Here is a 14,600-nt window from a genome sequence, read left to right on the forward strand (position 1 = left end):
AGCCTAACGTAGGTCCTTTGTGCCTTTCTTGCTGATGTCCTGGGAAGCCTGCAGCACAGGGTGGAGGCCTGGAGTAGGCTTGGGGCCCAAGCCCCGCTGAGGGTGACAGGGCCAAGCAGCAGGTGCAGGCCACCGCCTTGGTGAAAACTTGCCCCTGGCTCTGAGCTGTGCCCCTTTGAGATCAACCGAGTCCCTCGTGTCCCCTGGGCATTGCCCAGGCCTAGGCTGGCCGCAGCAGTCCCTCAGGGGTGCAGGCTGACCTGACTCTCCTGGGCCTGCACGGCAGCCCCCTCGCTCACCTCAGGCATGACGCTGATGCTGGATGGGCAGTGCCCACTGCAGTAGCTCACTTCCACCTGGTCCAGGTAGCAGGCACCCTTGGTGACGTTGCGCAGCTCCGTGAGATGCCGGCAGGAGGCTGCCTGCCCCTCTGTGGGAAGAAGGTGAGCACAGAAGGCGGGAGCAGGGCAGAGAGAAAGGGCCTCGATGAGGGGACTCTGTGTAAAGGGGACACTGTGGACCTGAGGGGCACCTGAGGCTGTTGGGGCAGCGGTGGCCAGGCGCCATGATGCAGCACTGGGCGTCACCACTCTGCTGATCCCCATGGTAGGCGGCACTGGGGACGGCAGGCCCCCTAGGGTGGGCACGGGAGCAGTTTGGGAGAAGGGCCCAGAGCAGGGAGAGGCATGGCAGAAAGTGCCCCAGGTCCCCGGCATACCTGGAGCCTCTCGGCGGCAAGTCGGACAGCAGCTCCCTGGTTCCTGCACGGTCACCTCGCCCTGCAGAGGGAGTGATCCCCAGTGCACTCAGGAGGATGACCCCAGGGCCCCAGCACTGCCTGCTCAAGGCCCTAAGAGCAGCCTCTGGGGAGGGACCCAGGAAGGAGGGCAGCAGGGCTGCAGGCAGGTACCTGGGCACAGGTGAGGAGGGGGCAGTGCTGGGTGCAGACACTCCTCCCACGGAGGCAGCGGCAGCTCTCACAGGCCTCCTGCCATTCGGATCCAGGCTGGGGAGAGTGGGGGAACCCTACCGTCCATCTCTACCCATCTCTGCCAGTTAGACTTTTCTATACTACACCCTCCCCCCCCCCGCCCCCCCGCCAATCCCTGAAACCAGTCAGGACAGGGGCCAGAGACCAAAGTCAGGGACAAGAGTCTCGGGAGGGAGGTGGGCTGATGGGGCCTGGAGACTGTCCCCGTGTGATGGCTGATGGCTGATGGCCGAGCTGTCTGCTGCTGCAGATCCTGGCACAGGGGGAGGAGCCAGTGGAGGGGGGCGGGGGTGGGGGAGGGCTGGGTGGCCCGGAGGGGCTGCAGTGTCTCACCGGGTGGGGACGCCCATGGTGCCAGCACTCGCAGTGGTCTATGGGCACGCAGGGGCCCGCCTGGCTGCGGAAGTGTCCGTGCTGGCACACACAGCCTGGGGCCTGCCCCACACCGCAGCTGCCCTGGGTCTCCGTGGCATTGGGCTCCCGGCACGTTCGCTCGCAGGGCCCTGGCTCCCCAGGGGCCACCTGCTGCCACATTTCCCCAGAGGGGCACTCTGCCAGGGAAGACCCCACCACCACCACCACCACTCAGGTCAGCCCCGGGTCCGGCCTCGATTCTCCCCCCTCCCACACCAGACACCCCTAGAGTCCCTCCTGCCTTCCCAGTGCTGTCAACTCGGCTGGCTCTGGGCCTCTAGGCCTCCAAACACGCCCGTCTGCTCTTATCCACCTTCCAAATACTAACGGGGCCTAACTCGAGTCTGGCCTTCTCCAGGAAGCCTCCCCTGACCAGTCCTGTCCACCCTGACCTCTCCATTCATGGCACCGATTTCCAGTCCTGTGGGTGCAGCCTGCTGGTCAGTGAGCCAGAAACTGTCTCCTGTCCCTACCTGTTCCGGTGGGTGAGCTGGCCCTCAGCAGCCAGACTGGGGCTGCTCAGGACTCACCAGGCCTGTGTGCCTCTGAATCCACACAGAGTCCAGTGTGCCTGAGCTGGGCACCTGTGAGCCCTTAGCAAACGCTTGTTGACTTTGATCAGATGGGGGTAAAATAGCACAGGGCAGATGCCAGACAAGGGTCCTACTTTAGCTCACCCTCAGCCTTTGCTTCCTCGTCTGCAGGGAAAGACCCTCCACTTCCTGCATCACTCACAGCCGTGTGCTCACAGGAATGCCCCCAACACCAGTATGGACAGAGCAAGGAAGGGGCTTCTTGGGAGAGACAGCTTTGCCTAGGGCAGGCAGCGCCCTCTGCCCTCATCGGGGCCAACCCCACCCTGGCTTTGGAAGGACCAGCAGGGGCCTAGACAGCCACATCTCACCACGACAGTCAGCTGGGGAGCAGTTGAAGGCTCCATCTTGGCAGATACTGGGAAGACAGAAGCACGTGTTCGGATGCCTCTGGTGCCCTCCTCCCCACCCCCATTCTCAGCAACGCTGCCTTCCACCCCCTCCCTGCCCTAGCTCCCTCCTCCCCCTGTCCCTCCTGCCCGGGGCCCTCACCAGCGCGTGCAGCTCCAGGTGAGCACAGTTCCTGGGGGAAGCTCCCGGGCCTGTTCTTCAAGAGTCAAGGTAAGGCCCCAGGGCAGAGCGATCTGGGTGCAGGGGCACGCCGCAGGGGGCACGCACGTGCCATTGTGCAGCAGCTGCGGCAGGAAGGCGCGGACTCAGTCCTACTCACACCACACTTCTCTGCCCCCCACCTGCCTGCCCCCCCACATGGCAGTCAGGGCACTGTCTGTACCTGCTCTCCGGGGCAGCCACAGCCGAGCCGGCAGGGTTCCTGCACACAGAGGGCACCAGGCTGCAGATGCGAGCAGAGGCGTGGGCACGAAGCCGCACAGGCACTGGGCACCTGGCCAGGCGGGCACTCTGGGGGGAGCGCACAGACGGTGAGGTGGAGTACCAGGGAGGGGACCGCCTAGGGAGCCGCCGCCCATGCTGCTGAACGCCCGCCCACCGAGCTCAGCAGCACCAGAGGGCAGGGAGGCTCCCCCCTCACTCCCCCACCCCAGGTGCTCACCAGGGCAGGGCTGCGGGTTACATTCCTGCCGCTGCTCTGTGTCCTGGGCCTGGCATGGCGCCCCCATAGGACCCTCCTCACAGCTCCTACGTCGCCCCATGCTGCCCCCACCACAGGGAGCAGAGCAGCTGCTCCAGGCTGACCAAGGCCCAAGGACTGGGCACTCATGGCGTGGGCACACCAGGGACCCGTTGGTACAGGTGCTGCGGACAGGGGTCAAGGGCACAAGTCAAGGGGAACAGAGCCTTTGCTTCCCGCTAACGCCCTCCACCCTGACCTGTCCCAAGCCTCCCACCTAAAACTCCCCATCCCCTGCTTGGCCACCAGTGGGCAGCCATACCAGTTTTTGCAGTCCAGCTGTACCACCTCGTCTGGGGCCACCACCCAGGAGGCATTGGGGCTGGGGAGGCCACAGCGGCAGGAGGAGATGGGCACACAGCGCCCATCCTGCACCAGTTGGCCAGGGGGGCAGCGGCAGCCTGAGGGGGGTGGGGAGGACAAGCAAGGTTCAGGCACACATCATGGGTCCCTCTGGCAGTCAGATGGGGTCCGGAGCCTCAGGCTGACCCTGGAGCACCCTCCCCTACCCCAGCCCCCCGAGTCCCCACTTGACCCGGTCTCCACACTGTTTCCACTGCTGGAGCACAGGAAGGGGTCACTCCAGCCCACCCTGTGTGGGCCCCACCCCAGGGACCCCTGAGGCTGCCAGAACGTCCTCACAGACAAAGCCCATGTTAGGTAAGGCTCACTCTATGCAGGATCCCTACCCAGGTGCTGAAAGTGACCCAAGGATCCACTTTGCTGCCCTATAACCCCTGATCCTGTAACATGTCCCCGCCTGTAGGTCACATGCTCTCTGGAAGTAGGGATCAGCGAAGCAAGCTGCCCTGGTCTGAGGCCCTAGGGCTCCCAGGCTGGGCTGTGGGCGTGGCCCGGCCACCTGGACGGCATGGTCCCTGCAGACACTGCACGCGGTCCCAGAGGTCCACACAGCTTCTAGGGCACTGGTTGGCACAGTCAAGGGTGGGCACGGTGTCCTGGGCTTCACAGCTCTCCCCTGAGGACCAGAAGGTAGGAGTCTGTGTTGGGGACTGACTTTTGGGCCCCCAGGACAGCACCCTGCCCTCCAGGGCATGCCTCCAGGAGCAGAGGCCACATCCTTATCAGGTGCTATCTCCCGTGTTACAGTCCTTGGCCAGGATGCCAGGATGGAGGTTACCTGGGCAGGGCTCCACGCTGCAGCTCTCAGTCTGAGCCCAAGGCCCCCAGCAGCCTCCTCCAGGGGGGCCCCCTGCCTCCCTCCAGCGTAGCCGGAAGCCCCCACTGCACGACACCTGGCAGGGGCTCCAGGGCCCCCAAGGACTCCACTGGCATAAGTCTGGGGAGGTAAAATGGAAGTCAGCGCCCAGGGCCCCGCCCTGGCTTCTTGCTCCCACCCCAAGGCCTTGGGCTCCAGCCCTACAGACACTCTGCTAGGCCCGGAGCACCCAAAGCCCCCTTCCTCCCCTTTCATTGGCTGCAGGGATCCTTCCTGCTGCGGCCCACCCCCCCTCCAGCGCCAGATCGCCAAATACCCCCAAATCCCGCAGGCCCTGGGGGCAAGCAGGAGGCTTAGCAGGCTTGTTACGAGCCTGGCTACTGAAATAAACAACATGGCCCAGACCTACCTGGCCAGGTACCCCTCCCTCCACTCTCATCTCAGGCTCCCTCCTGCCCTGTTGGTCTCTGCCCCTCGGTATTACCATGGCAGGCCCTAGGGTCCGGGCAGAGGCGTTGCTGGCTGAGTGGTGCAATGCACAGGTCTGGGTCCCCAGCCCATGGCCTCCCAGTCTCCGGGTCCAAACAGAGGCGATGGCGGTGCTGCTCCGAAGCCAGCAAGGGGGCCAAGGTCGGGGAGAGGCCAGCTGGGTGCTGAGACCGGCGCTCCTCTAGGGCAGTCCTGGAGGCGGGGGCCAGCACACCAAGGGGCAGGCAAGGCCCACAGGGTGACCACTCGGACCACCCGCTCAGAGGCAGAAGACCTAGAAAGGGCAGCAAGTGGGCAACCTTCCCAGTGGCCCTCCCTGAGACCACAAGCCCCAGTAGAGGGGGAGGGAGGAGACCCAGTTATGACCAGGAAGGGCTGGAAACAGGAAAGGCTGCAGGAGGTTGCTGGGAGGGTCAAGGGAGGGTGACCAAACATCCCGGTTTGTCTGGGACTGTCCTGGTCCCAGATCGAGGAAACCTTCCAATCCTGGGCAAATGGGGACAGTGGGTCTCTCCAGGGTAGCGTTACCTTGACAGCCCTGGCTGGTGCACTTCAGCTCCCCACGCCGGCATTCACTGTGGGAGGGAGTTGTCGGGGTAAGACTGGGGAGACCAGACTCAGCCCAGAGAGGTGGTTGGTGGGGCTCACGTAGGGGTGGCCTGAGCTCTGGGCTCATTTGGAGCAGGATGAGGTTGGGGTTGGGTCCAGGCCAGGGCGATTTCCCTGTGGGGCCACCTGCCCCCCCATTCCCTGGCCCCAGCCCTCTGACGCTGCCTCCCTGCCCCCTTAACTCACCACTCTTTGCAGCCCAGCTGCAGGCGGTCCCCGGGAGCCAGAGTCACCCTGGCTCCTTCTCCTGTGATGTGTAGGCAGCTACACTGCTCTGGGGGAATGCAGCCCCCAGCCTGCTCCAGCAGCCCCTGCGCAGAAGGGCACACAGGGACAGAGCTGTGTGGCAGCCATCTCTGTCCCCAAGTGCCAGTAGTGTGAGTGCTCACAGCAGGGGCACGTGCATGTTGCCGAGCAAATGGATGGGCACACGGGCACGAGGCAGAAGGTGAGGGACCCTTAAGAGGCATCGTGGGGAGGGGTGTCGCCACAGGCATCACAGAGAGAAGGAAGGTAGGAGTGTGGGCCGAGACCCGCTTCTCCTGGGGCATCTCCTCTGGCTCCGCCCCTCACCTCAGGGCAGTAGCAGCCAGGCTGGCAGGGTGGCAGGTCCTGACAGAGCCGACGGCTCAGGTGCGTGGCACAGAGCCCAGCACAGGGGGAGCCACAGGCCTGGAACTCAAAGGGTGGTGTGCAACTGTCCTCTGGAGGGGAACAGAGGCCAGCAGGCTGGTGGAGGGGCAGCCCAGAGACACCCTCCACCTGCCCCCCGCCCCAAGCCTGGAGCACACAGGGCATGGTCCCATCAAGGCCCCTCGGGGCCTCCTCGTAGGAGTGTAAGCCTGGCCCCAGGCTGCCGGTAAGGACTGACCAGTGCTGCCCCGTCTAGCGCCCACTCGGCCCCTGTGGCTATCTCTAGGGAAGGGTCACGATGGTCGGGGCTTGGAGAGCCAGGTAGCTGCGGGGAGCAAGGGGCCTGGCAGGTGCTCTAGAGGTTGGCAGACGGGAGCCAGGGGAGCAGAGATGGAGAGGGTGGCCACAACGAGAGGTGGGCCAGACCTTCTGGGCCTGGGAGCGGCCGCAAGTGGACAAAGCCTGCAGCTACAAAGTGGGGAGATTGCAGTGGAGCGGGGAGGGGAGGGACGTGAGGCATGGGGGTCGCGGAGCTGCTGAGAGCGGGAGTCAGTGCGGGCAAGGGCAGGGCTCAGCTCTCCGGCCTCCGGCTCCGGGGGCCTCACCAGAGCAGTTGCCGAGGGGGCAAGGCCGGAAGTGGCCGTCCAGTCGTGTGCAGGGGGGGCCCGCCCCCGTCCCCGCCCCTCCGGGCGCTGGTCCCTGGTGCCGATAGCGCTGCTGCACCAGCACCCGACAGGAGCATCGCGTCCAGCTGCTCCAGCTGCTCCACACACACTCCTCTGGGGACCAAGGTGGGGGGATGCCAGCTAGGCCCCTCCAGCTTCTCTCCTCCCTTCCCGCCCCTCCCCTGCCCTCTACTCTCATCCCAGCCCTGGCCAACGCCCTGCGCAGGAAAAGGGCAAGAGGGAGCCAAGAATTCGCCTAATTCGCCGTGTTCCCTGTCACTCAGCAGCGAGGGTCACATCCCAAAGGGCTCAGAGGAAAAGATGGTGGGAAGGGGAAAGAAACGAGATCAAATATCAGGGGGATAGATGGATATCTCGGGGGGGGGGGGGGCTGAAATCTGGGGTTTGGGAAAACACGCTACTCCCTGTATTTTTCCCGTGCGCACTCACCCAGGCAGGGCCCTGGGTAGCAGGCCCGGGTGTCCAGGTGCAGGAAGGTGCTGTTGCAGGTGGGGTCGGCTCTGGCCAGCGGACAGGGGCAGGACCCAGAGCGGGAGGCCAGGCCGGGGCCGCAGCTGCGGGAACAGGGCCCCCAGGGGCCCCAGGAGCAGGCGTCCAGCAGCCCCAGGCAAGGCTGCCGTCCACAGCTCTGGGTCTGGGTACCAGGGCCCAGGCAGGGGGCCCCGCTGCGGTGAGGGGCCAAGGCCACACAGTCCCGGGTGCGAACCTGGTTTCCACCTCCACAGGAGACGGAGCATTCAGACCAAGGGGACCACAGCGTCCAAGCCCTGGGTACTGTGGGAGGGCACAAGTAAGGTCAGAGAAGGTCCCGATGGCTGGTCGGGACCTCCGTGGCACAGGGGGTGGCGGCTGGAAGTAGGGGTGGGAGGGAAATAGGAGACACGCGGCAAACAGAGGTGGGGGGAGGTGGGAGCGGGACATAAACTCCGGACCTGCACACTCGATGTCTTCACATATGATGCCCTCCGGGGTGCAGGAGCTGAAGGGAGGAGACCAGACTCAGGGACACTGCCATCCGCCCCTGTCCCCGCTCCACCCCTGCCTCTGCCCAGACTTACCACTGCTGGCACTCGCCCTGCAGCCAGCTGTCCCCCAAGGTGTGGAGGCGGGCACCGTGCAGGCACAGGGGTGGGCATGGGGGCTGAGAGCAGGGCCGGCTCTGGGACTGCTCCTCCCGGCACTCTGGAGCCCATGAGCCAGACGTGGAGGACCTTTGTGGGGCCCGGGGCACAGAAGGTGAGTGATGGCCCAGGGCCCTTCATCACTCCTCCACCTCCTGGTGGGACACCAGATGGGAAAGCCTGGGGTGGGCGTGGAGGTGGCTAAAGGCAAGGATGACCAGGGACAAAGGTGGGGCCAGGGCACAGAGTGGGCATGCCCCTGGGGGGCAGGATCCAGGAGCTCTGCATCAGAGAGGGAGACCGCGTCCAGGCATGGCGGACCGGGGTTGGGGGAGGTGACACTAGCTTGGCCCAGCCCCATACACACCGGAAGCGGCTCTGCTGCCCTCCGGGCCCACACGAGTGGCTGCAGGGACTCCAGGCTGACCAGCGGCTCCAGGCGCAGTGGGCAGGTGGTGGGCAGGGCTGAGCCGTGCAGGAAAGCCGCCCGGCCCGGCAGGTGCAGGTGCGGCAGGCTTCACGGTGCTGGCTCCCTGGGGCCCAGCTGTGGCCCTGGGCATCTGTACACTCGCAGTGCCCGATCGGCACACAGCCTCCGTCCTGCTCCAGGAAGCCTGCGGGGAGGCAGCCCTTCAGAGCTGTGCAGGCACCCGGGGTCCCACCTGCCTTCCCACCGAGTCGCTGTGATGTGCCCAGGGCCAGGGCAGCACCCACCCTCGGAGCAGCGGCAGCCCGGCTGGCAGGCCTGGCCGTCCTGGCCGTCCTGACACACGACCCCCTCCTGGAGGTCTGAGCAGCGGCGGGGGCAGCGGTTGGCACAGCTGACCATCTCCATGCCCGCTGGGCAGCCCTGCTCTGAGCACATGGGGAGGACCAGAGTCAAGAGGGCCCTGAGCACCAGCAACCCTCTTCCTGCCTGCCTGGGAACCACTCCTACCTCCACGAAGCTGTACTCCCATCCTTCTCCCCATGTTGGTGCCCATAGAAACATGGGGCCTTGGGGAGGCCCTGGAATGGGGACATTCTGAGTGACAGGGAGTTCTTCTCACCTACCTGGGGGTTCCCGGCACCTAGCCTGGCACCCAATAAATGTCGAGCTGGACTAAATTTGTGCATCTAAGAAGCCAACATGCTCACCTACGTGGCTGCTTTGTGTTCACCTGGAGGGGATGGGGGGGGGGGTGTCCTAATAGTATTGGAAGGCCCTAGAGGGACCAAGGTCCATGGGGTCGGTGAGCTCAGAAGGAGCTGAAGCTGGGAGGAGCCTGTCTGGCTCAGCCCAATCCCAGGTGCAAGTGCACTCACGACCATAACCCTCAAATCCTCCGAAAACCTTGACGGGGCTGGGTGATTCTCCAGGAACAGGAGGATGGACAAGATGGCGAGAATGAGTTCTAGTGCAGCTGGGGGTGGGCAGCTCACCCCGGGCAGGTCCTCGCCCAGTGCCCAGATCCCACCGTCCACCCCCCGCGGGCCTCTGGGTTTTCTCAGCTGGCCAGTGAGCGTCTCCATCCCAACATGTCGCGGGAAAGCAATTAGAGGTGGGGGTGGGAAGAGCTGTGCGGGATGTCCCCACCGCCATACCACAGGGCCCGGGATTGCAGAGCCGCACGTGGTGCCTCTCCCCCACGCAGGGGGCACCCCCGTTCTTGGGCGGGGGGCTCGAGCAGCTGCGGCTCCTCAGGGACCGGCCCCCCCCACAGCTCCGGTCACACCAGGACCAGGGGCTCCAGCGTGACCAGCCTCCAGGCACTGCGTGGAAAAGAGAAGGGCCAGGTGAGGGATCTGGCTCAGGCAGCGGGGGCCCCCCACGCACCAGGCACCTGGGGCAGGGTTGTGCACGGAGATGGAAGCGCCACAGGGGCACATGATGCCAGGGAAGGGCGTGTCCTGGTCCTCGGCGGCCGGCCTCACCTGGGCAAGCCCGCAGGCTGCAGAAGCGGTGCTCCTGGTAAGCGGTGAGGATGTCAGGGCACCAGTGCCCGCCGGGCCCCGGGGGGTGGTATGCCCGCAGCCGGCGCTGCTGGCCCACCCCGCAGCTTCGGGAGCAAGGTTCCCACGGGGCCCAGGCCGTCCAGGAACAGTTCCCGGCCACGCAGCCAGGGCTGGGGCACAGGGGCAGCTCTGCGGGCCAGGACAGGACCAGACAAAGCTGAGCTGGAGCCCACCCCGTTCTGCTCGAGGGCAGACCTCCTCGTCTGCCAGGGCCAGCCGTGACCTCATCCAGACCTTTGGGCTCCTGTTTAGGATCTAACACTGGCTGTTGTGGGGCTTTGGCAACTACGCCCCAGACTCACGGGGTACTGAGGGATTTGGATGGGAATTTCGGGGGGACTGTTCAGTACACACACAAGTGAGGGTTTTCTTGGGTGCTGGCAGTGGCTCCCCAACAGTTGCCGGGCTGACACAAAGCACCCAGGGTCCAGAGTCACACACGGGTTCCTGATTAGGTGTCAGGGTGAGAGTTCAGGATTTGCTTCAGGAGTATTAGATGTTGGGGGCTGGATGTGGGACAAGGGCTGGGAGCCAGAATGAGCTGTTTGAGGGAGGATGCTGGGATTAGACGGGATGGCCGTGGTTTGGACATAGGTCAGGGTCAGAAGTCAAGACTGGAAGGCGCACCTGTGCAGGAGGGCAGGTTGCAAGGGCGCTCCTGTGAAGTGTCCCCCCCGGTGCAGTTTGCCAGGCAGAGGCGAGCGCGGCCACGCCAAGCAGGGTGAGCAGGGTCTGTGCAGGTGCGAGAACACGGGGACCACGGAGACCATGGGCCCCAGCCGCCTGAGGGGAGAGGAGGGAGGGGCACCTCCTGACGAGTCAACCCTGGGCTCCAGGCCTCCCAGGAAGCAGGGCTGGGAAGGGAGGAGGCCCTGGGCTTGTTCTTCCCAAAGGGAGGCCATGTGCAAGGGTGCAGGCAGTCTGGGGCCAGGACCCAAGGAGTCTGGCTACCTGGAAGGCTGGTCACTGGCTCCACCGTGGACCCTTCAGCCCCTGTGCCAAAGAAGAATCCTGCTCAGTGTTTCTGAGCCTGCACCGCACCAGGACCAAACCTGAAGCTGGTGGCCACGTTCCAAACCCATCACTATCTGGTTCAGCCCCTCGTCAGCTTGGTCTCCCACCGACCCTCTGGGCCCCAAGCACAGTACTTCCTCATGGCAGCAAGGCCTTGGCTCAAGCCGCTCCTGCTACCTGGCATTCCTTCCCCTCCAATGATTGTCAAGGTCCTCTCCCTCCTCAAACCCCACATGCTGCCTCCCCAGGAAGCCCTCCTATACTGACCCTCCAGGAGAATTCTCAACCTCCCCAATCTTCCACAGCATGTGCGCCCTCCTACAGGGCTCACCACATGCTGAAATGGGTTATCTGAGCCCCTGGATTCCAAGGTCAGAGTCCTCACTATCCCCCTAACACACACAGCGTGGTGCATTTGGCAAGAGCTCCAGAAACGTTGGCTACACCGGAATCGAAGAGACACACAGAGCTAGCAGGCGAGGAAGAGAGATCCAGAGACAGCAACTCGGATGGGCAGAGACAGGAAAGGACAATGGAAGGGTTGAGGTGTATTTGGCCAGACTCTCCCTTCCCACTTCCCTCACCTGGGCAGTCTGGGCTGGGGCAGTACTTGAGCTCCTGGAGGGTCCCTCGGCAGCCCTGGCTGCCCGGGGCGAGTGAGGCTTGCACACACTGGCGGCTGCGGGTCCGGGTGCCCAGCCCACCACAGGAGCGGGAACACGGGCCCCATGGCCCCCAGGGACTGAAGCCATCAGCGGCCTTAGAGCAGTTGCCCACTGAACAAGACAGCCTCCCATGCACACAAGAGCTGGGGAAACAGCATGGGGGTGAGGGGCTGGGCAGGATAGACCCTGAGAGAAAGGGGTGTTGGCAAGCGTCTCCATCCCAAAGGACAGGAGACACAGCCAAGGTTACCCAGGCCAGGCAGGGCCAGGGCAGCCAACGCCTCCCCCTCCCTTGACTCCAAATCTCTCCCCCACCCTCACCGTCCCCCTCACCAGTTGCTACAGCCTGTACGGAGGGTCTGGCCTGAGCCCAGTTCATCTCCAGGCCCAAGGGGCTGACCGCCCTCTCCCAAAATGGGTGAGTGAGCCCCTGGGTCAGTGCCGGCAGCCCCCAGCTCCTGCAGCAGCAAGGCGGTCAGCACACAGGGGCACTCCTGGCGGGTGGGAGGGAGGAGAAAAGGCAATTGCACAGGTCAGGTGCCAGCCCTCTGCACCTCCTTGGGCGAGGGGGTGGGGGGAGGACATGTGAGGTTTCAGGGGGGCTCTGGGCACCAGAAGAGCATTCCCTGGAGCAAGGGGAGCCGTTTCCCTGAGTCAGGGGTGTGAACCTGAGAGCCTAGTGGCCTCTGAGCTAGACCTGTAACGGCCAGGAGTTTTCCTGCATACAGATCTCAGCTGGGACACAGGCAGGACCAGAGGAGGCCCCCAGGGGGCAGGACTTGGAGGGAGCACTCAGGCAGAAAGGGCCTCAGCCAGGAATCAGACGCCTGATCCCTAGCTTTGCCAATAACTGCATGACTCAGTGTGTCCCTTTCCCTCCCTGGGGCCCCCTCAGTGTCATCAGCTCTAAGTCAAGCAAATGGGACCAGGTGGCTGCTCAGGCCTTTCTGAGTTTGGCTGGAACTCTGGCCGGGGGAAGCCCCTGGACGCCGGCTTCACGATTAGGTAGGATTAAAGACTGGGAAGGAAATCCCCACGTGCCCATAGAGCTTGGCAGAGCAGAGCTGACACTGGCCTGCTGTCCAGACCCCACAGCGGGAGACGAGGAGTCTGGGGCCAGGCAGAGTGGAGGTTGGGTATGCTTCCCCACAGGGGTCTGGCAGGGAAAGGGGGACCGTGAGGACCCACGATTTCCTGTCCCAGCCTGCATGGCGTGGGGAGCCACTGCCCTTGGCTGCCAGCTGCTGCGCGGCAAGAAGCCAGAGGGGGCACCTGGCCACACCTCAGTCCTGGGTGTCTCCGTGCTGGAGTTGAGAGCCAGGAACAGCGGCTGCTGAAGAGCAGGAGCCCAGACAAGCTCCCCACTCCAGGGACCCAGCGACATCCAGAGCCTGCACGGCCTCAGCTGTCTGCTCTGGGAGCTCGGCCCCTGCCTGACTCACACAGACAGTCTCACAGGACTGTGCTTGCCTGGGGTCACATGAGGAAGCGGGGAGCTGTCCAGAGGCCAAAGAGTCTGCAGAGGTGAGCAGCTGCAGGGGAGGGGGAGGAAAGGCAGGGGAGGGGAAGGGAGGGGAGGGTCTTGGGCTCCTGGCTGAATGGGTTCTGACCTGGACACAGGACAGGTGGTGCTGGAAGGTGCCTTCGGGGCAGTGGCAGCCTTCTTCACAGCCGGTGGAGAAGCAGCCCACCTGGCGAGTGACGTGGGCACAGGAGAAGGGACACCCCTCGCCAGGCCGGCATTCCCGGTACAAACGTCCAGCTGGGCAGCCAGCCTCTGGGACAACACTCGGGTCAGTGCCCAGCTCTGGCCTGCACTGCCCTCAATGGCTACTTCTGTGCTCACCCTGCGGCCTGCTTACTCACCCCAGTACCCACCTTCCCACAGCTCCCCAGTTGTGCAGACAATACCTTCCCTGGGTTATGCCCCTCAGGGCCAATGTCACACCCTCCCACAGGCTCCCCTCCCTGAATCTGGCTACTTCCTCCTCCACATGCCCATCACTGGCCCCGGGAAAGGGCAGTGTAGGGGGATGGGACGGAAGAGGTCAAAGGCACCTATGAGTTAGCATCAGAGGCCAACATGGGAATCCGTCAAGGGCAGACCCCGGCCGGGGCTCACCTCTGCAGACCTGGGTGCGGCAGGTGCGGCTCTGGCGGGCAGGCCCAGGGCAGGGGGGCCGGGCGCACCTCCGGGAGCGGAGCTGCTCCCCTCCCCCGCAAGAAACACTGCAGTCCTCCCAGGGGCCCCAGGAGCCCCACACTCCAGGCCCAGGGCAGCTGGGCACCTCCTGGCACTGCAGGACGCCCTCCATACAGGTGCTGGGGACAAGGGAGGGGGCTTCAGAAGACAGCACCCTGGCCAACTCCCACAAGAGCCCCCACTGCCCGGCTCTGCAGCCTACCCCCTCCCTGCTCCTCTTGACTCACCAGTTGTCACAGGGCCCGGTCACCATCTCTCCGGGTTCCAGGCTCTCCCAGGAGCTGAGCCCAGACCCTGCTGACCGGCTCTGGTTCTCAGGGATCCCTGAGGGCACGAGTCGGGATGGGACCCCAGACAGCTCAGTGGGCCCCGCACCCTCAACCCTTCCTCCTATCCCACTGCCTTCTACCTCCCTCCCTATCAGCCTACACCCCACGGGTGCCCCAGATCCTGGGCCTGGGAGGTGGAAGCCCCAGCCTGGAGCAGGGATGCGGGGGGATGCACGAGACACTAACGCCTGGAGCAACATCCTGCAGCCCAGGCTGGGCTCCGGAGCCAGACAGGCAGAGGCCAGGCCGGCAGGCACCGCGGTGCTCAGGAGAAATGAGGAGAGCACGGAGGGAAGCACTGACCCATGGCTCCAGGCTGGTACTGGCAGCGGCAGAGGGCAGGAGGCACACAGAGGCCGTCCTGGAACAGCCGGCCAGGGGGGCACCCGCAGCTGGGCTGGCAGCCCGTCGAGCCCGGCTGGCACGCACTCCCGGGAGACAGGTCCTGACAGGAGCGGGGACAGGGCCGCCCACAGGGGAGAAGACCCTGGCCACCCCCACACTCTGTGGCGGGAAGGAAGCAGAGAGGGCAGACACTGAGCAGGGGCCCATCCTGCAGGATCCCAGGACTCAGGGGGCAAGCCCTCC

General features: G+C 64.8%; 1 protein-coding gene across 1 annotated transcript in view; it reads right to left on the reverse strand.

The window, feature by feature from the left end:
- SSPOP (SCO-spondin) overlaps positions 1 to 14,600 on the reverse strand; it is a 55,229-nt gene that overhangs the window by 2,179 nt on the left and 38,450 nt on the right. Inside the window, exons 72-102 of the mRNA XM_053217781.1 lie at positions 14,316 to 14,516; positions 13,911 to 14,007; positions 13,603 to 13,802; positions 13,091 to 13,257; positions 11,814 to 11,974; positions 11,400 to 11,623; positions 10,753 to 10,794; positions 10,429 to 10,584; positions 9,721 to 9,930; positions 9,391 to 9,558; positions 8,521 to 8,661; positions 8,174 to 8,420; positions 7,744 to 7,896; positions 7,618 to 7,664; positions 7,115 to 7,459; positions 6,605 to 6,778; positions 5,940 to 6,070; positions 5,553 to 5,677; positions 5,286 to 5,332; positions 4,753 to 5,031; positions 4,230 to 4,388; positions 3,951 to 4,067; positions 3,351 to 3,489; positions 3,011 to 3,213; positions 2,732 to 2,859; positions 2,491 to 2,633; positions 2,310 to 2,356; positions 1,325 to 1,542; positions 911 to 1,006; positions 719 to 779; positions 300 to 430 (exon numbers count right to left, since the gene is read on the reverse strand). Coding sequence (XP_053073756.1) covers positions 300 to 430; positions 719 to 779; positions 911 to 1,006; positions 1,325 to 1,542; positions 2,310 to 2,356; positions 2,491 to 2,633; positions 2,732 to 2,859; positions 3,011 to 3,213; positions 3,351 to 3,489; positions 3,951 to 4,067; positions 4,230 to 4,388; positions 4,753 to 5,031; positions 5,286 to 5,332; positions 5,553 to 5,677; positions 5,940 to 6,070; positions 6,605 to 6,778; positions 7,115 to 7,459; positions 7,618 to 7,664; positions 7,744 to 7,896; positions 8,174 to 8,420; positions 8,521 to 8,661; positions 9,391 to 9,558; positions 9,721 to 9,930; positions 10,429 to 10,584; positions 10,753 to 10,794; positions 11,400 to 11,623; positions 11,814 to 11,974; positions 13,091 to 13,257; positions 13,603 to 13,802; positions 13,911 to 14,007; positions 14,316 to 14,516 — 4,757 coding nt within the window. The remainder of the gene's footprint in view (positions 1 to 299; positions 431 to 718; positions 780 to 910; positions 1,007 to 1,324; positions 1,543 to 2,309; positions 2,357 to 2,490; positions 2,634 to 2,731; positions 2,860 to 3,010; positions 3,214 to 3,350; positions 3,490 to 3,950; positions 4,068 to 4,229; positions 4,389 to 4,752; positions 5,032 to 5,285; positions 5,333 to 5,552; positions 5,678 to 5,939; positions 6,071 to 6,604; positions 6,779 to 7,114; positions 7,460 to 7,617; positions 7,665 to 7,743; positions 7,897 to 8,173; positions 8,421 to 8,520; positions 8,662 to 9,390; positions 9,559 to 9,720; positions 9,931 to 10,428; positions 10,585 to 10,752; positions 10,795 to 11,399; positions 11,624 to 11,813; positions 11,975 to 13,090; positions 13,258 to 13,602; positions 13,803 to 13,910; positions 14,008 to 14,315; positions 14,517 to 14,600) is intronic.

This window comes from Acinonyx jubatus, chromosome A2, assembly GCF_027475565.1.
Source record: "Acinonyx jubatus isolate Ajub_Pintada_27869175 chromosome A2, VMU_Ajub_asm_v1.0, whole genome shotgun sequence".
Lineage (NCBI taxonomy): Eukaryota > Metazoa > Chordata > Mammalia > Carnivora > Felidae > Acinonyx > Acinonyx jubatus.